We start from the raw sequence: 27102 nt of genomic DNA, 5'->3' as shown, positions 1-27102 counted from the left end.
ATAAACATTCTCAAGTATTATAATAATTTATAGTTAATTTCAATAACTTATATTACCTCTAATGCGGCATTACAGACTGCACGGTTTGAATGATAAAAGAAGTCATGAAGAATATCAAATATAGAAGTTTCAGACTGGATAAGTTTTTGTAAGTTTTCTGGATGAAAATCATGTCCATACATATCAACTGCTGATAAAAATATTGATTCCATTTGGTTATGTCTTAATTCATATGCTGGTTGGTGTGCAGCAATGAGTACCTATAAAACAGGTTGTATAACAAACGTCACATAATTGATTTTTATTGAGATTAGAAAGATAAGGATTTTCTTATAGAATAAAACTAATGATCAGTTCATAAAAAGTAAAAACAATTAAGAAATATAAAAATTTATAATAATAACTAAAACACCAACTTGTCGGGCCCGAAGTGCAACTCTAGAATGTTCACTACGATTAAGTGATGTCAACTCGTTTAATGTAGCTGCCAACTCGTCTGTTAAACCAGGTTCGTTGGACCATAAATGATCAATTAACATTGTAACCAACATATTCTTCTTTGCTACTTGTGTGTGTGAGAATATCGTTGAAGTTACAGCAGCCATATCATCTTTATATCTATCTCTCAATGCAGTAGCACATTTATCATAACTTCCTATACATTTTTGAATTACAACTCATTAAATATATTATTAAATATAATAAATAAAGCAGAAAATATTTTTTATTAATTTTTAACATAATATGTATAGTAATAATATACAATGTATAATATGTAAATTATATATAATATATAATATGTATACATTTTCTTACCATGTTGGAATTGACTTTCCACTTCATAATATTGTTTCAGCAACTCATGAACAGCTGACTTCATTCGACCACGAATACCATTCCTATATCTCTGTACTAGTTGAACAATGCCTTGAGTAGTTTGGAAAAAGCTGTCACGATCTGTTCTTTTTTGTAAAGTTGCAGCATGGCTTTTGGTTAAAATTAAATATTAAAATAAATAATTAAAAAATAATAAATAATCAACTAATGTAGTTTAGTAGGTAGTTTATTCAATAGTAATTTACCCATCAATAATTGCAGCTATTTGTTGGCTAGGAAATTGTGCAAGTACAGATGTGATGTTCCTTTCGTATAGCTTCATTAATGATTTAATTTTTTTATCTACAGCTTTTGGTATTCTGCCGGATATTGATGATATCACTTCCTGTGTATATAAAAATTGATTTATAATTAATTTTTCAAGTTAAAAAACTAAACTTCTGTACCTGTAACTCCAATAAAGGTAAACTTGGGTCACGTAGAGAGTTCATGAACTTTTCAATGACTTCTCTCAAACGTACAAGATGATATGGTTCTGGTAAGCAATACCCAGCCAGAATATTATCTAGCATACCTCTGTAGCATGTATGTATATTATTAAGACTTTCTCCATAAATATGTGAAGTTCCATCAAGTTCAAGGAACTGTCCTTTATATTCAACAGCTTTTGTAACCAAGGATGGGTCATCTAATTCAAGTGTTGCAATTAATGAACCAGCATCAAGAACGGCACCTGGCCGTTTGCTATAATACACACGTCCGTTTTCTGTTGCTGTTAATGTCATTACCATTTTCATTACCTGATTGAAAATAATAAAATACAAATAAATCATTATCGTTCATTGTTATTTAAACTATAATATTTTAATAAATACAAGATAAATATTTACCTCTATTTCAGCATATGGTTGACCTTTTTTAACTTGACCACCATCCTCTATAAGAAAACTGATTAGTTTACCAGCAGACGGTGAGCGTAATAAAGATGGATCATTTTCTTTCTCAAAAACACATGTTTGATTACCAATTACAATTCTATACCGATCTACTTCTTCTCGCATATAAGTAGTAAAACTTGATCCATCCAAAGACAACAAAATTCCTGAATTTGATTCAAAAATTAATAGACATTTTTGATAAATTATAGCGAATAAAAATAAGTACTATATAATAATGATTTACGTACCACCATCAGATAGACGATGTACTTCAATTTCCTTAAATGAACCATTCATAATGAGGAAGTATGAATTGAGTCCAGATTTAGTGACTTGAACTTTGTATTTGTATCCACCATTTATTAGTTCAACAGACACATGGTGATCAAGTGTATTAGCACTCAACACCTGACCACTGAAAAATATATATAATAGATAAATAATATTATATAGCAATTCAAAAATATAAACACTAATATTGAATATTGATGTTCTAGTATAAATTTTATACTTGAACATCAATATTTTTTGAACATTTAACTTTGTAATTTTAAAAATATATTTTTGAGGACAAAAACCTATATAGATCAAGTTATATAAAAAAAAATTATTAAACTTAAGAGAAAATGTATATAAAACAACATAAATACTTTTTACTTTATTATATTGTGGCGATAAAATATACAAAAGTTTAATGAAGAAATAAAACAATATTCATAATGAAATAAAAACTTAATTTTACAGGGCACGGATTTTTTTTGAACATAAAACTGCATCAATATTACAACATTGTCATAAATGACCACAATTATTAAATAAATATTGGAACACAGAATTATTACCGTTCTAAAGATGTTTGAAAGTTTTGGAATGATTCGGATATATTACGATCAGCAATATGAAGTCCACCACAAATGACTCCAAGAAATATGTCTGGCTTTTCGGATTGTACTCGCTCTGATATCAATAAATCCAACCAAGCTGTATCAATTGTATTTGACTGAAAAGTATATACATAAAAAAAAATGTAAATTACAGTTATATGCATTTATATAAAATAACAATGAATTGTATACCTGGAATGATTCAGTTTCAAGAAGTGTAATTAAATATTCAACTGTAGTTCTGAAATCTCCTCGAATCGACAATTCTTTAAGTGCAATAACTAAATTTCTAATTGGCGACAAAATAAATACACATATTATATTTTCAAACTAATATTTTAATTTCTTATATATTTTAAAATCTTACTCTCTAGCTTGTTCTCGATTTTCTCCCCATGAGAAACAATGCCCAAACTGAGAATCAGCAAATTCGTGTAATCCTCCTGAGGCAGCTACACTGAAGTATCCCCATACATTTTTTGAAGAACGGAAATTTAATTCTTGAACAGTCCCAGAACTAGGCTTGAAACCTAAAATGAAAATTTTATATAATATAATTACATTATCTATATACCATATTATATAACAATGATCAATTTAATTTAATTAATTTAGTTAAAATGATAATTATAAAATAGTACATGTATATAACTATTCAGACATTCAATACAGTCATATATTATGATATTATTTCGATACAGTTTTAAATACTTAGTACAAATAAATAACTTAGTATATCAAAAATAATAAAAGATTTTGTTGTACCTTCATCAGGGTTTTCACTGGTGATTCGAGCAGCAATAACATGACCCCATGGATGAGGTTTATGTCTTGGTGCATCGAAATCGATATAACTATCTCCCCAAGCAGATTCGCTATAAAGTAATCTGATGTCTTTAATACAGTTGAGGGCTAATCCCATTGAAATTTGCAATTGTGCAGCTGGCAAATTCACATCAGATACCATTTCTGTACATGGATGTTCCACTTGCAGTCTAGGATTTAATTCCAAAAAGTAATAATTTCCATCGGTATCGTATAGATACTCAACTGTACCAGCACTAACATAACCAACCATTTTAGCAATGCGAACTGCGGCCTAAAATAAAAAAATTAAAATATAATAAGGTTATGAATTAATAACTAAAATAAAACCCATTACTTTTTCCATTTCTTCAAAAACGCTAGGTTCGGCAATCACTGCCGGCGCCTCTTCAATAATTTTTTGATGTCTCCTTTGAATTGAACAATCACGCCCAAACAATGATATAGCATTACCATATTGATCAGCTAAAAGTTGTACTTCTAAATGCCTGGCGCACTTAGCCAATTTCATTATAAATATTGGTGATCCAGGAACTTCAGCTTGAACCTACAAATTAGGTTAAATTAAGTTAAAATTTGAAAAGTATTCAATCATTTCTAAGTTAAACAATTGTTGAGTGTATAACTTTATTATACCTGTTTGTATGCATTTGGGAATTCTTCAGTATTTTCTACTTTCCTTATACCTTTACCACCACCACCTTCACTAGCTTTAATCATAATTGGATACCCAACCTTTTCAGCTGATACTAAACCTTCTTCGATTGATGCAACACAACCTTTTTTATACAAATCTGGTCCAATTTCAATTTTTTTTCCAGAATAATGTCCAATTACACCTAAATAAAGTATGTACATTTATAAGACAAGTAGATATGTAAGTTATTTTAGTTTAAATACGGAGTATAATCTTATACTGTAGATATTTGTGTTTTAAAATGAGAATAATTTATTTCAATAATTTGAAATACACATACTTCTTTAATCAAGAAATTGTGAAGTGTGGATTTTGGTTTTAAAAATATGTAAATAATTTAATATAAAAAAAAAATTTTTGTTAACATATTGTGGCTTGTTTAAATTGCCACCCATGTAAGTTGTTTGAAATAATGAATTAAATGACTATTTATTAAAATTTCATTTGGATGTAAACAAACTGTTATACTTATGTAGCTTTTTAAAAATTTTAAATTGTCATAAGAAGTGGGTTGTCAAAATAAAGAAACATGTGTTTAAATAATATAACCTTTTATAGAAAATCATATTTTTTTTCTGCAACAATATAAAAATTCCACACAATACCAACATAAGATTCTATATATGGATGTGGGAATCTATACTAGTATGTGTAAATTAATTCTACCTGAACCAGACCAGGGCAATGTCGGGATTTCAGCAGTTTGTGCAACAATACTTGAAGCAATTTTATCACCAAGAGCAAACATAGCTTTTTCAGGGGGTCCAATAAAAGCAATTTTATTTTTGTCCAACAGTTTAGGTAGTTCTGGATTCTCAGAAGCATGTCCCCAACCAGCCCATACAGCCTATTGTAAATACATATAAAACAGCACATCAATATAAATATAATTTATTACATATTTTACTATAATTTTGCAAATAAAAATGTACCTGAACTTGAGAACGTATAGCTATATTGACAATGAGCTCAACATTAGCATAATTGTTGTTATTTGTACCGCCAGGTACTGGTACATAGTGATCAGCCATTTTAATATACTCAGCATTTGCTGAAATAATAATATATATATGACACTATTTTATTCATACACAATACAAACATATATAAATAAATCAACCATACAGAATAAATTAAATAGTAATCTTTTTTTTATGTATAAAGTAATAATTATTAATTCATTTAGATATTAATCTTCATAAAATTGAATTAGGTAATCATGATAAATAATACCTTTAAGATCTTCTGGTGTAACCATAACTACAAATCGTACAGCTCTTTCATTTCTAAACATTTCATAAGACCATCGACGAACAGATCTCATGCATTTGACTGCAGCAATACCATTGTTGGCAATCAAAACCTATAATATCAAAATTAAATTAATTATCTTAAACTATATACCTACTAAATAAAATATAGTAATATTTGAGTTTTAATTTTTAGAATCTAAATTTTAATGGATTATTAAAACTACATAAAAATGTATGAACTCTAACCTTGTTTATAACTCGTGTTCCTTTAAAACGTTTTACAAATTCTTCAGGAGTGCTAACATTGAAGTCTTTTTCAGTGAGTCGTTGATGGATCACATTGCCTTGAGACATACTAGGCCTATAATAGTTTTATAACATATTTTGAGTAAAATATTAATTATATTATTATAGAAATTAGATATATTGGATTAGACATATTTATTTTATAGAAAAAGTAAAGCAGCAATTGTAAAATATATTAAATAAAAGAACATTTATATATTAAAATGTGAATAGCATTTCAGCAAATTTATCGTTTGCAATTTTGTTAATGAAGTACTTAAAACAAAGTTGTTGATGTTGTAAAAGAATTCAAGTTATATATACTACATATTATTATAAATTATTTAATTATATATCCTCAGATATCATAATATATAACCACTTTTTGTAATTGTTGTAATATTATAAAATTGTATTAAAATGTATTATCTCACAGTGCATTGAAGTACAAACGTATTTATGAACTCCTTGTTACAGAAATAGTTTAATTGTGTAGTAAAAATAAACTTCAAGTATAAAAATGTTGAAGAAGTTTCAATTAGAATTAGGTAAATACAATTTTAGAAACACTGTATAATACTGATAAGTGATATTAAATAACAGCATTAATAACTTAATGATTAAATGAACAAACAATTTGAAAAACAATTCATTTTAAAATACAGAACTAAGACAAGTACGTACAAGCAACAATGGTCTTCAAAAATATGACAACAAATAATTTACTATAGAAAAATCTGTAATAAACCCGAGTTAGCTAATTATTGTTTCTTGACTTACTGTATTCTTCTAGTTCTATGTCCATGATATACTTGACAAAGAAAGAGATGGGCCAAGTAATATTTAATAAAATATATATTCTATAATATAAATATAAATAACTTTGAATTTAACTTTTAAAGTTTTACTCACAACTATTAAAATTAACATTAACAAATCAGTTTAAAATTGATATTTTTTTTATTTTTGTATATTACTGTACAGTAAAGAGGTATACACTGCATGTTACCGCCAAATTATAATTAAATATTTTGAATCACTGAACCCCTCTAAAAAGTATTAGGATCTCAAAATAATTTTAGTATTTCTTTTGAAACTGGGAATTTGTAAAATTAGAATTGAAAGTGCAATTGAATTATATTCAATAGATAAAAAGATAATATAAAGATTAAAGATTGTGGAACACTTTTGCAGTCTAAATACTACAAGAAAAAACATTTAAAAACCATTTGGAATTATGATTTTAAAAAGTTAGGTTATGTGAATTTTGTAAATTATTTGTAAGATCTTGTATTTAATATATAATTTCGAGTATAGATACATTTTCCTTAGTTGAAAGCTTCAAAATAAAATAACCACAGTTAATATTATTTTTACTATTATTTCATAAATTATTAAGATTATAGTTATAAATTATAACTATAATCTAATAACTTATAATAATTTAAAATAAATGTGCCAATAACCTGTACAATTAAGAGTCAATAGTGGAATTTCAGTAAATGAGTATATGGCTAAAATATGCTGTTATACATACAAAATAAAAATTACAAATTTAGCACAATATTTTCTGAACATGTTTTATTTATAATTATGACTTATAAGTAAATCTGATGATACGTTTGTAAAATATTAATAAACAGTGAAGCAATTTTAGAAATCTATGTGTGCAATCATTATGTTACCAATATAAAATGTATTGAAAATGTTCAACAGATAAGGTGTGGTCAGTAAACAATTGTAATTTATCCTTTTAGGGAAAAGAGATGTTTTAATTTAGTATTGCTTAAACATTCCTAAGAGTAAAAATGATTCTTCTGAAACAAAAAATATTTATTATTTTTATATATATCAAAAGGAGTTCTATGCCTTATTAAATATCTACCAATAAATTACAACCAAGAGCTTAGTAAGAAATATAAATTTATGTTGATAAATTGTACTGATTTAGGTACTAAAATTTAAAATTTATATTATCGTACTTATTTATGTTACTATAATACTAACCATTTTACTTTATTAATATTATATGATTGTATTAATCAAAAATGTTTAATTATATTTTATCTACTTTTTGCGTTGACCTTTTATCACAGTTTATAAGAAAAGATTCCGCGAATTATCTAAACTTTTGATTACTATTTGGATCAATTATTTTTTTAACATATTAAGAATTTAAGGTATTAATTTATTTTAAAATGAATAACTTTTTTTATCTTTTTACTTAAAAATAAAAAAGTATATTATAGTTTTAACCAGGCGCAGACTGGTAACAAAGGGCAAGGGTTTCTACATAATTTAAAGGGCAAACAACCAACATTTTGGGCGAATTCATATTCCCAATAGCGTAAAAATATAATAGGTAATACTATTTACAATTTATAGGGCAAGTATTTATGTATAGTGGCAAAGTATAACAAGGACATGGCCTATGGGTTAGCACTCTTGCAACCCATCTAGTCCCCGACTGGTTGAAACTTGAACCCAACTTGTATTACAATTTTTGAGGCAACTCATTACAAAAAACTATAAATTTCAGGACAGTACTTAAGAAATCCAACATAATATACCTACCTAATAGTTATACCTACTTTAAAAACTTTAAGAGAATAACAAATTAGTCAATTGTGTCATATCAGATCTACCAAAAATTGTGGTCTACCATATAAGAAATAAATGAATGATGCTGCATATTTTACAGCTAAAAGTATTATATTGTAGTATCACAATAAAATAATAAATAGTATTTATTTATTTTGTCTCGACTTTGTGTATTTAGTGTGGCAATTCATTAAAATAACAAAAGCTATTGTACTTGTAGACTGAGATGGTTGAAATTAAGAATGGTGGTTAATGCACGAACCATTTGACTTTGATCATATTTATCTAATATTAATTTACGTCAAGATTAATCTTACCAAACAGTATGACAATCAGTGATGTAGCCAGGGGGCTAAGGAGGCTATAGCCCCCCCTCCCATTGACTGTGTTGACCTTAAAACTTCATCAAGATTAATAAATAAATAAAAAGTGTTGATAAAAGAAATATTGTATTTGTAGTTTTTGTATTTTTTTGTGAGACTTGACCCCCCTCCCCATAAAAAATTTCTGGTGAAAAAACATTTAACTGGCAGATTACTGCATTAGTGTTAGTTTGCTCAGTACTCGAAATTATGGTAAAATACTTTGAACACCGGGTTTTTGAACTAAAGATTAATAATGATGTAACTTATGTGGAAACTAGGTTAAACTCGGTTAGGGAAACCTATTTTGTAATTGGATAACTTTACATTAAATTATTATTATGCATATAAATGCATAAATATATAAATGAATAAATAATAAATTATACACACAGAAACAATTTTAATCAGATAAAAACAAAGTTATTTGCACAGACAAAACACTGTGAAACACTCATTATATTCAGCAAGTTTATTTATAAAATTAACTTAAATAGGATATTAGAATTACTTCTGAAGCTGAGAACAGTAAAAGAGGGAGCTTATAAGATATAATTTATAAAATGGCTCTTGAGATTAATTTTTTTTATGATTTCTAGTACCTAATTGAAATGTTAAGAGTATTTCTCTTACACGAAAACATAACAAATAATGTAACATAGTACTAAAAATTTAATAGTATTAGTTGTATATTTAGAGAATTTTGATTTTACAGAATGGGGAAAATACACTTAACATTAACTTACTAGCTTAACATTTTTGTTTTAACATGAAATTGTAAATAATACATTTTTTGAGCTACCTAAATCAGGAATTGTCAACGTTTTTATAACCCAAATACCATCTATACAAATGTTTAAAAATTTTATATACCACTTTAAAACATAAATCGTTTAATATTAATATTAATCTTATTAGATTTTCAAAGCAGTGTATACTGCTATTATGGTAGAATACTGCTCACTTAAATAAATAACTAATTTACCAATTTAATTTGTAAATGATACCCAAGTAGTATTTTATAGAACTATAATACAAAATATTAATTTTCAAAACTATAAAGTACCTAAAATTATGAAAAAGTGAAGTTCACTTACATCAGAAAAATAAGTGATTAATTTAGTTCTGTTATATTTAATTTTAGAGTGAATTGATCTATTACCAAACTTAGAAGTAAGAATATTATCTAGCCAATGACTTATGTTTTTTTTACATTTTAATTTTGAAGCGGGTTATGAGCATTTTAAAGTAGTAAATGTTTGTACTATTTACTATGTTATACGTTTGTAAGACTGAAACAACGCACGTGGCTGTGACGTCCTCTTGCTAAGAGGATATCAGCACAAAATTTGTTTTCTCTCTCAGACTCATAGATCAAACGCTTTCACCAAAAATTGTTTTTTATGATTTTTTAGTAATCTTAGAATCATAAATATTATAGAGGATAATATTTTTTTGTCACGCCTGCATCAAAAGTTTAGTTTTCAATGATGTAAAGCGACCGTTTTCGTCCAGCGGGCGGTTAAGTGGAAATCCCCAAAAGTGATGGGTACCCCTGCACAACCAGATACTGAAATCTATACCACAGTTTTTACAAAGCATTAAGATGTTATGCCTGCAAAGTGCATTACCTTTAACGTGATCGATGAATGCAGAGGCGTGAAAAAAATAGTATATGTGGCTCGTGCGGGAAGGCAATTCAGTCGCGGGCGAAATACGGCTCTCGCCTGCGGCCCGTGCAGCACACTCCATTTGCGACTGAAATAGCTCACTTCCCAACACTTCCACACAATAATATATTATTGAGAGTATGACGTATCGGTTTTATATATTTTTATTATTATGTGACTTTAAAAATAAAAATAAATTCTATACATTAAAATGATGTTTAAATTGTTTTGAAACAATATTTAGACAAATCGATAGCTCATACCCTAAAAAATATTATTCTTTATCGTTTTTGCTACGGATGATTTTACTCTAAGATTACTCAAAAACCTAAAAAAAATGATTCTGCGTAAATGCGTTTTGTCTATGTTTCGCGAGGGCGAAAGATAGAAAACAAATACAGTGAAATGTACGCTACGTACACTAACATCCTCTTAAGAAAATGTCAAAGATAAGTGTTTCGACACACGAATGTAATATGAACACAATATAATAAAATATAGTTTGATAAATCTCTTATGTCATATTACCTATTTCAATGATAAATTAAGCAATACACACACACACACACACACACACAGATGCATATGACACATATCAAGATAAATTACATTACCGATTTAGTAAGTAAAGATATACTATAAAATCAAAATAAATAATAAATATTGATATGTAATAAATATTGTTTATAAGTGCCAATTATCTAACACTCAAGCTTTGTTAAAAATAAACTTTTAACTTTTATTTTTCATTCAATGGCAAAATCTACTGATCTCAAAAATTATAAACCAAAAATGATTAATTGACAGTTCAAAAGAAAGATGAGATTCTATGAAATTCCCTTGAACCAATTCGTGCAAGCTAGTGCAAACAAAACAAAAATCAGAAATAAAGAAATTAGAATGTATTAGTTAGTCATAAGCTCATAACTCATAAACCTTGTCCGTTTCTATGTAACATCATACTTTTGAATACTGCAATAATAATATTATTATAATTTTTTTAACAATGTTTTTTTAATTCTCAGCCCAGACACCCAACTGAATTGTTAATGTAATTGATTTACATTTCAAACAAAAATGTCGTTTAATAATGTTATGATATTGTTGTGCTTTGTCAGTCGACTATAATTAGTAACGGCAATTGTATTATACCTACGTCAAACGATACCACGCTTATTGTACACTATATTGTATTCTCAACAACATAACATTATTAGCAGTTGTTATTTCCCTTGAATTTATAAGATTATATATTTGATATTTTTTTAAATTATATTTTTTTCGTCTCTACCTAGACGATGATAATTGTACATGATGCGAGTATTGCTCAACGTTATTGCAATATATCGTGCACAAACACTAACACTAATGAAGTAATGAATAATAATTTATTTTTTTGAAATGATTGAAAAATTTCTGGTTATCCGAAATCCATGGCTAAACGAGAACCGGTTTACCTCACTCACTCACCTACGTTAACCACAATTATTCCAGTCAGTTTTTGAAATGAGAAATATATGTCAAAATGTGTATGTACACAGGTTTCCGCAAGGTTTTATTAGGTAAACGTTATAATTTTGTGTTTGTGTTTTGAATTATAATAAACATAAAGAAAACCATAATAATAAATAAATTATATTGTAGGTCATATTATGGCGTGCTATGGACTGTGCAGGGTAGTTGTGTGTCTGTGTGTTTACACTAACAACTTGATGCGCTAAAACGTGCTAAACCGACGATCAAATACGGTTTTAACGCAAAAAGTCAACACGTTATTGTAACAACGAAATACATAATAATTATAGGTGCGTAAACAGTATAATATTAAAGACAAATTGACGTTTCACAGCGGTTTAAAAGAAGCGTAAAAACAGAAAACTTGCTGATTATTATTTAAGCAGTGAAATAATATAAACAAATTAAATATTATACTGTATTATAATATTATATTTTATAGGACAGCTCAATTATTACAGGTTGGCTTATAATGACTGCAGTGGTGTTTGTGACTTTGTGAGTTTAATATGTTTAAAGTATTGGAGTTCGTTTGAGCCTATATACAGAATTCAGTTGCAGGAAAGTCACATACATGTTATATAAGCAACTAGGCAAGTTTTAGATGGCGGAATAACAACAAAGTAAAAACAGGCTCGTGGCGTCGTAATAAGACCTGTCGGCTGTCATGTATATACATTTTCGGCATTAAAACCTGTCCTACGCAGCAATAAATTATTATTATTATTATTATTATTATAACCGCGACACAGAAACATCTTCTCGACAAAATATCGCTACCAGGTCATTAGCGGTGTTCATTTTGCATGACTAAACTAATTTTCAGTAAATTACTGATTTTTTTAAAAAGTGTTTTTCTAAAGAGTATAAAGTATTGGTAATATTTCATGTTTACAAAAAATTATAATTTTTCACTATTTTTTTTAATGATAACTTATAATTTTAATTTCACAATTTGAAGCATTTTATAATACTTTTTTAAAAATGTTGATGTATAATAATATAGAATATTGAAGTACAATATTTATTTTTATTTATAATCATATGAAGTTTATATGGTGATTCCAATTTTTGAAAACCTCTAGGGTAAAATATTTTATTATATCTGTAAAATGTAGAGTTATTGATCAATACCTACTTGAAATCGTATTGTAAAACATATATTTAAAAAAAAAAACACAAAAATTTACTTAGGAAATTAGTAGGGCAAGATAAAACTGATATACAGTCATATAAGACTGATCACCCTGCAGTTACCGACTGTCTCTGCAGCGTACGAGGTTTTTGTGCGGAAGTCATAATGACGAAAATACTAAAACGGCATGTCGAAACCAGAGCTCGAATTTGAATGCAGACGACAGAGGGATGTATAATTTATTATAGTACATTATTACGTGACGGATCAAAATAAGGAATTTGAAAAATTATGTAAATAGAAATGATATTTTCAACAACAGAAAAAATGTAAAGCTGGGTTTACACTAGAGGCCGAACACGAACAAATGCAAGCGAATGCTACAGAATGAACCAATGAAAACGGTCTAGCCGAACACGAACGAATGCATTCGCATTCACTCCAAAGGCGGTCAATACGCTTTGTTCGATATGGGTTCGAATTCATTCGTTCGTTCGTTTGTTCATTCATTCGTGTTTAGGTTCTAACTTCTAATGTAAACCCACCTTTAGATTTGTGTATCACTGCCTAAATAAATCATTACGATGTTTGTAAATGGTGTTTACGATGAAAAAAAGTTTAAAAAAATAGAAATATTTTGGTCACCGTATATACATATCATATATACATATCATATATATACGTATCTTACACCACATAATATACATGTATGTATTAATTATAGCCATAGACAATATAAATATATATTAAACATAGTCATGTGTAGGTAGTTTTAGTCCGTAAAGGTGTGTGATATAGACCTGAAACCGGGTATTATTTCCAATAATAGTGCGGTATATGCAAGTATATAACATATAACAACTAGATAGGTAAAGGTGCACGTTAATCGAAGTATAAATAAATTAGGTAATATTATATTGTTATTATTATCATAGATATCAGTAGGTACTGCAGTGTATGTCGTTTAATCGTGGAAAGTCATACTGGTAATAATGTGTTTATACAAGTTCGGGTAAAAAATAAACTTATTGGGCATTAGGTCATCAAAGGTGTCGACAATTCTCTTAATTTTTGAACACGGGTGCCTTTGATTATACTTGAAAATTATTGTCAACATTTTAAACAATAATATAATAGAGCTCTGAAGCGATAAAAAAATAACAAAACTTCACTATTGATGACCACTTAACGATATTCGTGCGGTAAGGTACAATATAAAAATATTATACGTCATAATATATAGGAAGACTTCCGATCAAATGAAATACAGTGCACTACTGCAATCCATATATTATAATATATACGATAAAATTAAACGGCAGACGCGGTTGCTATAATATATTAGACGGCGGCTGTATACGGGCTATGCTGCAGCAGTATGGCAGGACACTTACGTGATGCCGGACTTGAGGTTTTTAATTGATTTCCATTGAGCGATTTCGTGATTGGACGGCGGCAGCCCGTCATCGTACAGGTGCTGCAGGGAAGCTAGGTCGGCCAGCGCCAATTTCGGCCGCGGAGATGGGGCCGCCATTGGTTCCAACTGTATGCAAAAGCCGTCATCCGCGTCATCCGAATCGCCGGCAGCCGTTGACGACGGGTCGTCGTCGATGTCCGCGAGTTCCACTTCGTCACCGGCTGCAGCGACAGATGCAGCGGCAGCAACGCCACCGCTGCCGAACGTCCGCAGCTCGGACAAGACGAACCGCCTGGAGTTCCTGCGCTGTTGGAGCATCGTTAGGCCGGTGTCGCGCGCGATCGGCGGCTGTTTTGCACGAGCACGACGCGCGTTCGCGACAACACGGGTGTTTCAGCGCGGACTTCAGATACGCGGACGAGGACGAAGATAAACTCGTCGTCGCTTGTCGATGGTAATATCGTGACCGCGGCGCCGACGATTGTAGTCGGCGGCAGAGGACCCGCTGCTGAACAGCCGACGGTCGGTGTTGTGTGGTGGTGGTGACGACTTTGGCGATGGTAGTGGTTGCGTAGGTAGTCGAACGCGTCACAGGACGGTCGTAACTTCACGTACGATTTATATGCAATATGCGATTTATATACGATTTATTTTAATATTATTAGAATGACATGTTATGGGTATGGGAGTCAAGCATATAATTTTTGTTTTTTTTATTTCTTTGGCGTACGAGTTACACACCAACAACCTACCAACAACTCGGTCGGACTGTTGAGACACGAATATCGGAATATCATAACGTATCGCCACCCACCACTGCACAACAATAATTATTGGGCATTTTTGGTCGTAATATAATTATTTATAGACAAGTGCGTCGTTGAGTATATTATTATTATTATTTTTTCTTATAATAACATATTTCACGTCGTTAGGCGTTGTTAATAATGGCGTTACGACAATCGTAATGATAATGATTGACCGTCGTGGCGGTCATTACGTGGATAGCTAGGTATATAATAATAATATGATCGCTATTATAGAACGGTGCAAGGGGATCCCATCGCGGTCGTCGTGCGAACAGCACGCGACTGCACGCGTCCGTCAAGGTCGGCGACGACGTCGACCACCGGTGGCGGTAAATGTGTCGTGCACGCGTGTCTGTACTCTGTAGGTCTTGTTCGCGGCGGCGATTGTATAACTTTACCTAAATATTATTATTATTATTATTATAAATACACGAGTAACGACACGTGAGAAACCGAGGAAATTATGTTATGAATTATGATAAACGCGCAAACTGGTCGGATAATGAGTGGGATACGAAAAACACCTATATACGATTGTTGTGCAGCGCGGGAGCACATTAATTAATAATTGTTTTGATTTTTAAGGTTTCCGACGTGATTGGTATAAATGTAATTAATGATATTAATGAGTTGCCTATGACGACCTGGGTACCTGTATTGTGTACTACAGTAGCGTTCCCACAGGTATTCAAATTTCACAAACAGTAGATTAACACAACTGCAACGCAGAAAACGCAAGATAGAATGACACGGTTCGCGCGTACGTAGAGCAGTCGAACGCGAAGAAGACTGCGGTGTAAAACCGCGATAATATTTAGTTATATACAGTCGATAACGTGAAATTAATGTATACATATTGTATGCAACCAGCCACCAGATACACGATATTGCAACGTAGTATATTGATGATTTATGGCACACTGGCGGAAGATAATAATATATTATTATCATTTACATACCTACTCGACTCGACGGGTGTTATCGGCAAGATACGACAGAGAAGCGATGAATAAATATGTAAATTTCGAATCCGCAGCCCCTCACTAAGCCACCTTTCCCCAAGATACAAGGTTCGTTTTTACAGTCGAACAACGAAGCGGCCGCCGATTTCGACGACGGGATATTTCGAAATTGCGTATACGAAAAATCAAGTATCGAAGTATCGAAATTAAACTGCAAATACAAACCAAACCAGGCTGTTTAATACAGGTAATCTATTATACGTAAAAAATCCGTTTAAATTTTTATTAGACAATATTATAATATAATATTATGTAATATAATTTATTGGTATATATATAGTTTCAAACGATAACGTAAAATAATATAACGTTCTATAAATATACTATTTAATGTATTTAGATTTCTGCTGCGTCTACGTGTATAATATTATATAATATTATAAAATAATGGTATTTTGCTACTTTTATATTTTTAGTTAAAAAATCAATCAAATTAATATTTTATAAAATGTAAAAAAAAGGCATTTGGTTCTTACATTCCAATAATATCGATTATTCAATAGATTTAGATCATATTTTATCTATAATTTTATTAGAAGGATGATAGTTGTATTGTCTCTGTCTTACACATCAAATACCATTAATTAATATTTTAATTTTGAAGTAAGTTATGAGCATATGAAAATTGTAATATTTTACATTCTTATAACTCACTTTAAAATTAAAATGAAGTTTGATAACAGGCTAATCCAAGCTTACAACACAAAATGTATTCTGTTGAACGAAAATGTGCGTTGTTGTGAGACAAGAAGAACATAATATGCGAGGATAAAGATAGACCTCTAGAACGTAATCGATCAATCCATTATTTAAAAATAAAAATTACGTTTATTTTAAATTCTGATTACGAAAGTTTCTAATCTAGCACGTTGACCAATAAAAATTCTAAAAATGTTGTAAGTCCTTACCGCCTGTATATAAAATCATCGTATCATTTGCTGTATAAACAAATGATCAATTCACTTTTTTTTAAAACTACTTTTGCATCAATTTTATTTTATATTTTAGAAGTACAAAATTGTTCAGATTTTTCGAAAACTATGATGCTGTGGTTAAGAAATTACAATAAAAAGTGTGTTCTAGCACTATGAGCAGAAATTATAATGGTATAATAATTGTCTCTGGTAGATAGCTTTACCTGGACAATAATTCGCTGAACATGCGACAGCTCACTCGTTTACCACAATTTTATGGTCAAAACTCAAAATTACAATAATTAACAACGTATATTTTAATATATTATTTACACGCATTCGGCACGGCACGGAACATGAATAGGTGTAAAATCAATTAGAGGTTTGAGTGTGGAACAATTTTTTAAAGATGACAATGCCGGCAATGTATACAGTCGTTATTTCAAGTCATAATAACTTTTATTTCGCCTGCGTAACACAGCGCTTCACGATCAAATAATGTATTGTGTTGTGCTACTGCTGTTGTAAGTTACGCATAAACTCTTATTAAGGACTTAAAAACGAATTAAGTAACGAAAAATAATGGCTCAGTGTTTAAATATTATTATTAATGAGCTTAATAAGTAGATTCTCGCCTAATGTAATATGAAAAATATTAATAGCCATTAATAATTACATTTGAACTAATTTGCGTTTTAACAATCGAATTATGTTCAAAAAATAAAAAAATAAAATAGTGTTAATAACACGGAACACGAATTACGAAAACGTTAATTCTATTAAGGAAAATAATCAATAATATTCTAATGTTTTTAGTTCATTCGTAATAATTTTTCCCTAGATAAATACGAATATTTGATAAATTAATAAAATCTATTATAATTTTAAATGTTTTATTAAAAAAAAACCCAACATACTTCACATGCTGGTTTAAGTAAACCTATTTTTGAGCGGTTATATTTTAATTTATGATATTGATCAAAACTTGCAAAATGGAGAAAATAACACATAAAGTAAATTATATACAAATCTTAAAATTAAACAAGAGAAGAGACAGCAAATTTCCACTTTAAATATACAGATAATATGTAACTAAATGTTAGTTAAAATCAAATAACCACAAATAGTTGTATCAATAAAAATATAATAAAGCAAAGGCATAAAGATAAATATTTATCTTTCTACTAAATAATATAATATTTATTATTTTAAAACAGCTCATTTTAATTAAATAATGTTGTATATCGTGTAATATAATTAACAATCGATTTTCTATTCGTATTTCATGTAACTTTTAACCACTATTATGTAAATATGTGTAAAAATATATATCCCATATTATACAAATGATAACTTCCTTGCCCTTGATTAAAACTGTACAACTTGAACGGGAGTTATTTTAAGAACTATAATCTAAATGTTAAAAAAAACAACGGAATATAATTCGTGTATATGTAAATTTGATTTATTTAAATTTGTTATACATTTTAAAACCCACCAATAAAAAAGTCCAATAATATTCCAAGTTCAAAGTTTATTTAAATCAACAAATAACTTAGTTAAATACTTAAACGCTTTACTATTAGTTTAATAGAGGCTTTGCTCCCTATAATATGTATTAGAATGATATATCAGAAAAATCAGACTATTCCAGATAATACTAAATATTAAATAAATAAGTAATAACCTATTCGACATTGCCTTTTTTAATCAAATAAGTATTGCATGTATTTTTACAGATTGTATTATTATAAAAACAAATTATTCAGCTTTCCAATTATTTGAATTCACGTATTTAATATTGTGAGAATATACATTTATAAAAGCCAAAATTCTTAAAAATGCTATTCACATCTATAATAATAATTATTAATAAATATTAATATAAAATGCTGCATTTTTATTTTACGAATGCGTTTTAAGATTATAATGTAAAATTGCACACATATTTAGCAAGTCGGTGTTAAAATTATTAAATTTAAACGACTAACATTATTAAAATGTACGCCAATAACAAAATATTATAAATTTATCATAATGAAAGTAAATAAATTAGATACCTTAATCGTTTCCTCTTTTCCGTTAAGCCAAACATGTTGTTATAAGAGCTGCTATTTGATGTTACACCCATACGTGTTTCTTTACCTAAAGGAAAAGAATCAGTATTTTCGTGTTTTTCTTCTTCTAAAGCTTTCATCAAATCTCCATTGACGAGTTCGGAAGGCGCTTGATCGACGCCATCCTCGTCACCGACAATAAAATTCACACCACCACTAGTTTCGGAACTCATCTTATCATCAATTAAAACAGCTTCTTCAGAGTTATTGCAATCTGTGCTCTCTACAAAAAAAAAACGAATTACATTATCATTTACAACCATCAGTAGGTTTAAATATTTAAAAAATGAATCTCCTTACACCGAATAAATAATATCTAACCATCCCATCAAACAAAAAGTACTTAATAAATATGTATAATTGTAAATCTACTGTAATGAGTACAGAGCAAGACAAAACAGTCTAGCAATTTCGTCCAGACTATAAATATGTTAAAATTGAAATAAAGATTAATAAAACGATTTCCAAATAAAGTATATAGTTCGACATAATATATGTATTTATAGTTCTTGTACAATATCTACGTCCTACAAAAACATAATAATTACATGAAATAATATATACGTTACTATACTACGTACCTACCCATTTACCATGCATAATAAATAACGATTAAAATAAGTATTTCAATAGGTATACAATGATAAAATATAAAACATAATTTGTGTATGTACCATCTTTAAGCAATGCATAGAAACTATGTATATATATTATATATTATTACACAAAATTTATAATTTATTGGGTATGTTGTATGTAACATGTCTTACGGGTTAATTTTAATAAAAATAATAAATAAAAATATATTATTAATACATTTATTAGTTATTAGTTATTACCTATACATTTTATAATAATAGGATAAATTATTGAATTATTTAAGTTGGTTTTAATTATAAATTTTTAATAATTGGAGCTTTCGTTTTACAGAAGTTTTGAAGAACTAATTTCCTTAAACAAATTTTTTTTCAAACAACTTAAGACTATTTCTTACTATTTAAATGTTTTAGGTATTTTTGTAACAGTGTATTTCATTGAATATATATATATATTACTTAGCCAGAAATTAAAACACTATTTTATAAATTGAATAACTCTGTATCTTTGTATAATTCACTGATATTATAGAAAAATATTTAATTATATTTAATTAATGGGAATTCTGAAATCTAGATTATAAAATATAAGATAGTATGATATAACCAATTTTTAAGTTAAAATAGCACCTTCATCGTGTCAGGTTTTTAAACTAATAATCATGTCAGGGTCAAAACATAACTATGAAATTAATTAGTATCTAGGAAGGAGGGAATTAAATCAAACAACTTAATAGTTAATCGCGGATGTGCGTGAAAAGAAAGTTATGTCAATGTCATGCAACTTTACAGATGTATAAAAAAAAATCTATTTGAAAATTTCAATCATGATAATATAATATATTATCATTATCGACGTAGTACCTACTAATATAATTAAAAATTAGTTACAAGAATTATATTACGTAATATTATAAACATTTTATTGTACACGCTTAGCACGTATTCAATAGTTAAAAATGCATAGGTACTCAATAGATGGAAATTGGTAATTAATTATATCTTAATTATCTTATTTTATAAATACCAAATAGTAAAATATTCACTTATAATAAGTACAATATTTTTCATAATAAACAAAACTACAATAAAATTAAAATAGGTATTAGTTGTATTTTGTTTTGTATAATTACAGCGTGTGTAACAAATACTTAGACAGTAGATAGATTGGTATTATATATCTATCTGTCTAGTATTAATTATGAATGCCTTATAATAACGGTGACAATTTTAAATTTCCGACGATGCTCTTTTTGGATTTTAGACTTATAATTCTAACAATTTCAAAAATGTTTCCTCATACCTATACATCTGGGATATTGGACGCTTATATTTCGATATAATATATCTTATAGTATGAATAACATATACAATATCTTCGCCCTCGTGCAAAAAGTGACCAAGTGAAATAACATGTTTAAATGTCTTATTTTGTCCCTATATTAGTATACGAAAAAAGTGCCAAGTGATATCTTTATTAGTTTAAGAACCACTGAATACTTAATTTTGACCAACCAACGTATCAATATAATTCTTACGTGTAAAAATTGACTATGTCACTTGGTCATTTGTTGCAAATTTGTTATAGTAACGTGTTTGACCAAAAACTAATGACCAAGTGTATTATACTTGTGACTTACCTAGTCACTTTTTAAATGACCAAGTAAAACCCGTTTTCACTTGGTCATTTTTTGCCATAAAATTATGTTAGTAATTTATAATTTAGGTAATTATTGAGTAAACTAGTATTCTGTAGTGTTAAGTATACTATTGTGGTGTTATTGGTATCAAGTTCATAAACATTGGTTAAATTCTCGATTTTTAAATAAGTGCTCAACTTTAAAAATAACATTACTCAAAACTAGAAAAAAACACTTGGTCACTTTAGGCACGAGGGAATCGATATATTATATAGTACATACCTACCATAATACTATTTAATTATATAATGCATTTGATCGGCTAGTAACCCCGTTCTTTGTACTATATTTTATTATTGTTAACCGGGGACCACTTAATGATTTACCTACCTAATTCAAAATACAACAATTTATTAAATAAAAATCTTAAAGAAACAATACATAGGTACATAATATTAGCACTAAAGCGAGCAGATCGAGTAATGTAGCACTCCAAACAGTTCAAACTCAATTGCAGTATCACGCCTTGTTTTTTTTTTTTAAATAATGACTAATATTTCTATTTTTGTTGAATAAAAAATACAATTGATCACTGTATAACATAATATATGCATTATGTAGAGAAAATATGGAGAGAAGTTTATTTCGATTATATTTTAATTGAATACGATACTTTAATAATTCTAAACTAACCTGAAATTTTTAGTACAGGTTCTTCTGGCACATTTTTACCCGTATATAACACTTTTAAAGTATAATATATTTTTAAAAAATACTCACGCGCAATAAAGAAAAATAGATAAAACATTTAATTTAATTTAACATTCATTGAACCAAATATATGTAATATAGGTACGTCCGTGAATATTTTATTACATTAATAAAAGATTTCGATTTTGAAAATTAAGCAAATGATTTAATCAAATATATTCACCCTTGGCACACTGATGGTAAAGCCGAGAGCGTTTGGCCGTTTTCACATGAGTAAGAACAATACAAAACAAAAAGTTCAATGGTCAAAAAAAAACAATTTGTTTTCTCGATTGTTATTATTATTAAACATATGAGGAGAAAATTACATATGAGTGCATTGTGAATTTAAGTAAGCTACTGAGACATGCATATGTTAGATCTCTTATTGCATTTAGTAGTTTATTACTAGGACTCAATATAGTTTAAACATACAATTTCAAGTTAATTCTTATCGAGGGAAAAACCTGCTGTAAAATTTAACCTTGGTGGGTGTCCACTACGAAGAGGTTCAACTCGTTCTACTCGAGGTGGTTAACTTTAAACTAAAGGATTTCTAGTTTATCAAACTAGTTAATGCAAACTTTTGATACCTATGATATCGGAAAATAAAAAAACCTGCCTAAAATGTATTGAAAGAGACGAACAAAATTAAAATATATAGGTTTGACATCATCGGCTTTAAAAAACCAAATGTATATAACTTAGAACATTATACTACTATAATATAAAACAACATTTAAAAAAATAAATATTATATTACACCTATAGGTACAAAGTAAATATAGCAGCATTTTAAAATATTTAAATTAATTACCGCGATTCTGTTCATTGTAATGCAAATTAGTTTGTTTTAGACCTTAGATGTTTATTTTGCAATGTAATTTTTTTTTTAAAAAATTTTTCACAGTAAAATATTACAGTTCATTAATATATTATATTTAAATTCAATTTTTAATACTTATATTCAATTTAACATTTTACATTTATATTATCTATTTTATAAGACTTGTTCTAATAAATGAACAATACATTTAAATTAACATTTTTAACATTATTACCAAACAATTTAACACATATATATATATTGCTGTTAAATAAATTTGTAGGTAAGATTTAGTAATAATTACTGACAAACAAAGAATATATTTTAACTTTCAAGCAAAGCAAACTGTTTCAATAATTATATAGTAATATTTTATAAGTTGAGCTAATATTCTAATAAATATGCTATAATATATCCTAAAATAAATAGATGCTTATTATTTTGCAATTAGCAAATTAAATGCTTCCTAGATGGCTATTGGTCTTATTGTCTCATCTGCACGTGTTGTCTCCGTCTTACAAATTACACATAACACATTTTTGAATTTTGGTTTTTTCGATATTCTAATTCAATTTTTTAATCAGTTATGAGCATTTTTAAATTTTAATTTCAACTTTAAAAATTAAAGTGACGTAACAAAAAATAACGAGAAAACACAGATTATGTTCTACTTTTTTAAGTTTGATCATTCACTCTAATATTTAACAACATAAAATTGGTTGAGCTGAATGAAAGTTTACTATATTGTAAGTTTGTGATTTGTAGGACAGAGAGAACACATGCGGGTGCGACGTTCTATTAACACCCGTATAGCAGTATTAACACATATTAATCCGGATATTTGATTACAATTTTTATTCCGAAGTTTGAACACCCGAATGGCCAAATACGTTCAACCACCTGAGACGTGAATAAATAATTCGGGTACAAAACCTTGTATGCAAATACAAACATGTCATAGTAAATAATATATTAGGTACAATAAAACCGATATACTATGTAAACACTTTCATAAAATAATTATCAAATGTCAATATAGTATTATACTAATGTCGAGATCTTGAGAATTCAGTAACGTAGTATTATTGTGGAGCCTAATGAATAAATGATAAATAATTAATTGATAATGGTTGATAATGGTTCTACGAAATATGATTACAGACATGTTAAAATATGGTTATATTATAAAAATACGTACATATATTTTATATCAAGGAAGGTATCAAAACTAAAATTGACTTTAATGATCATGAACGATAGACAGCGAGAGAACAAATAATAGAGAAAATATCAAACCTATGCATATGGATATAACTATTAATGTTCTGTAAAACATCAAATTATAATAATCACTACCGATAAACCGATGTATAATATAATACATCCTGTGATTAAAATTTCGAACATCATAAATGATTTCTTCAAACATTTACAGCAGCAATAATATAATATGTTTGATATAAGAGCAGCTAGAGGCCAGGAAAACTAATTTATGAAGTACAAACATAATCACGCTAAATATATTTTATAGAACACATAAGTTGTCTTAGGATGAAAGTCAAATATCGTTATTATTTTTTTATAATTAAGAATTAAGATGTATTATTTTGGTTAACAAAAGTTCATAAGTCTATGATAATTTATAAATTAATAAATACAAACTATAATTTTTTAATTTACTGGATAAACATTTTAATATAAATGTGTTTTAACTAATATAGTTTTAACTAAATTGTTATAATTTGAAATGTTATAAATACAAAGTAACTCACGTACATAATACATTTCACACATCAATAATAATACAATTTTATAAGCGCATACGTTACCTATAGCTCAATGTTAAATTTTCGGTATGACGAATTCATTGGAGAGCTCTTTAGTTATAAGAAACACATGTAAAACTAAACTCTAGTAGGTTTAAGTTGGTAGACACAATAAACGTTTATTTGACCTTTTGCACTTACGTACAATTATTATGCCACTATATAACTGAACCAAGGAGCCGCTAACCACTAATGTCGTATGTAATTGAATATTTTAAACATTTCATAGTGTCTGAAAGTGTCCTTTTGGTTATTTTTCACTCGTTATAGATACAAAAATAAAAATTACCCAATAGGCTACGTTACTAAAGACACAAAAAAATGCCTTAATAACATACGATTTAAAGCACTAACAGTATTACGAAATTTGAAAAATGCTCTTAAAAATTCATTCTCAGTTTCTAGCACTTTGTAATAAATATTTTTTCTATTTGTGATGAAATTGTATAATTATGCATATTTTGGGATTCATAATTTTTAAAACCAACAAAATTTTTATAATGATTTTTTTTTACCAAATTTGATATAAATATAACATTTAAAAAAAATTATATTCTTCAATTGTTGTCAATATTATCAGTTTTATTTACTTTTTATATGAAAGCGTATATTTTAATGTCATAATCAGGAAAACTAATGTTTTAGAGTATTTTAATGTAGGTATAACAATAGAACTTTAAACAAGTAATTAATTAGTTGAATGTAAATATAGCACATAAGTTGTATATTTTTAAATATTCTCTTGATTTATAGTAGACCAAGGTAGAAATCCATTCTAAACGGCAATGAGTTTAAAAATCAAAAATTTAAAATGCAGACTTCCTCCATTTTAGAAAGAACCGCGTATTCCTCCAGTTTTGTGAAAAAACTTCATATATGTATGCGCATATTATGTTTTCTAAATAATTTAAGTCTTAATGTTATGATTTATGTATTTTAGTATAATATCTTCATCTTAACATCTACATGAATACGTAAAATATATTTTTATTTTTGATTACTACTATTATTTTGTTAATATTTTTTAAGTTCAATAATCTACATCACCAGTTTTCAACACATCATATTATCTATCTTTTCTATTTTTCATTTATTCAATAAAACAATTTTTAATTTAGTAATATACTAACAATAAATCAATGTTAATGAATAATAATTATTACATTTATACCTATGAAAAATGTTGAAAAAAAATGTTTCTATTCATTATTTAAAGTCGAACGGTGTGGAGTGCCATAGAGTTACACCTCGAAAAATGTTGGTTCGCTACTTAACTGCTTATCTAAACTTTATGTACCTATTAACTACTCTTTCAAAATTTAATTTTTATATATCAATTAATATAAAGAATATTCTTCTCAGGAATATGAAATTAAAAATGTATTTTAAAGTAAAAATCTAATAATTGTAATAATAAAAAAAAGTAAAGACATATTTTACTATAAAAAATGTTATTTTTTTTTTACTTGAAATTATTTAAATATTTTTTTTTTTAAACGCTAATATTTTTCTAAATATTAAGTGCCTATATTGAGTTTAAAAATATCTTTGTAAATATATAAACATTACTGCATGTACATTGTCTGCATTGACTATTCGCTGCCACCGCTTTTGTTTTTGTACAAGTAAAAACTAAAAACATACGAAATATAAAATAATGAAGCAAAATAAATAATATTTAATATAGGGGGGTTGATAATTTAAGCTAAAATGTTATGCATTTTTATAAAATATACGAAAAATAAATTGAATGTATAAATAATTCCCGAAAAATACAAAAAAATTTTAAAAAAATATTGGATTACTGCAGCCGGTTTTGTCAAAAGTCAAATCTAATGTAGATTTGACCAATCTAAATATTAATTTTGTTTGTTATAATGTATTTCAATATATTTAAATTCCGTATTAGGTATAAAATAAACCTTAAGTGGGCTGGAGGGGACTCCAGTCAATGAAAAAAAGTGACTTTTAGACCCATATAAGCTAGACAAAACTGGAAGAATCTGGTTTGACCGATTTTAATTTTGAAAACGGATTATAATTGAACAACAAGTTTAGTAGGGAATGATCGATACGATTTTGAATATTCCAATTATTGTTAGTGTCATAATGAATAATATAAATACAAAATATCATATTTTTTCGATATTTTTATTCTTGGATATCACAGCTGAAAAAAAAAA

The 27102-nt window shown here is 27.9% G+C and overlaps 2 protein-coding genes across 2 annotated transcripts in view; one reads left to right on the top strand and one right to left on the bottom strand.

The window, feature by feature from the left end:
* The window catches only part of LOC100164739 (acetyl-CoA carboxylase), a 30581-nt gene extending 8241 nt beyond the window's left edge, over positions 1-22340 (bottom strand). The window contains exons 1-19 of the mRNA XM_029485397.1: positions 22211-22340; positions 19225-19504; positions 5681-5795; positions 5415-5544; positions 5114-5232; positions 4848-5028; positions 4121-4323; positions 3822-4031; positions 3425-3758; positions 3027-3189; positions 2852-2948; positions 2618-2775; positions 2024-2190; positions 1728-1939; positions 1284-1637; positions 1083-1222; positions 817-986; positions 417-655; positions 57-260 (exon numbers count right to left, since the gene is read on the bottom strand). Of these exons, the coding sequence (XP_029341257.1) occupies positions 57-260; positions 417-655; positions 817-986; positions 1083-1222; positions 1284-1637; positions 1728-1939; positions 2024-2190; positions 2618-2775; positions 2852-2948; positions 3027-3189; positions 3425-3758; positions 3822-4031; positions 4121-4323; positions 4848-5028; positions 5114-5232; positions 5415-5544; positions 5681-5795; positions 19225-19504; positions 22211-22325 (3591 nt within the window). The 5' untranslated portion in view covers positions 22326-22340. The remainder of the gene's footprint in view (positions 1-56; positions 261-416; positions 656-816; positions 987-1082; positions 1223-1283; positions 1638-1727; positions 1940-2023; positions 2191-2617; positions 2776-2851; positions 2949-3026; positions 3190-3424; positions 3759-3821; positions 4032-4120; positions 4324-4847; positions 5029-5113; positions 5233-5414; positions 5545-5680; positions 5796-19224; positions 19505-22210) is intronic.
* LOC100161879 (DEP domain-containing protein 1A) overlaps positions 15872-27102 on the top strand; it is a 39936-nt gene continuing 28705 nt past the window's right edge. The window contains exon 1 of the mRNA XM_029485408.1: positions 15872-16437. The gene's annotated coding sequence lies outside the window, so the exon portion shown is untranslated. The remainder of the gene's footprint in view (positions 16438-27102) is intronic.

Source organism: Acyrthosiphon pisum, chromosome X, assembly GCF_005508785.2.
Source record: "Acyrthosiphon pisum isolate AL4f chromosome X, pea_aphid_22Mar2018_4r6ur, whole genome shotgun sequence".
Taxonomy (NCBI): Eukaryota; Metazoa; Arthropoda; class Insecta; order Hemiptera; family Aphididae; genus Acyrthosiphon; species Acyrthosiphon pisum.
This window is presented reverse-complemented; position numbering and strand designations above follow the sequence as displayed.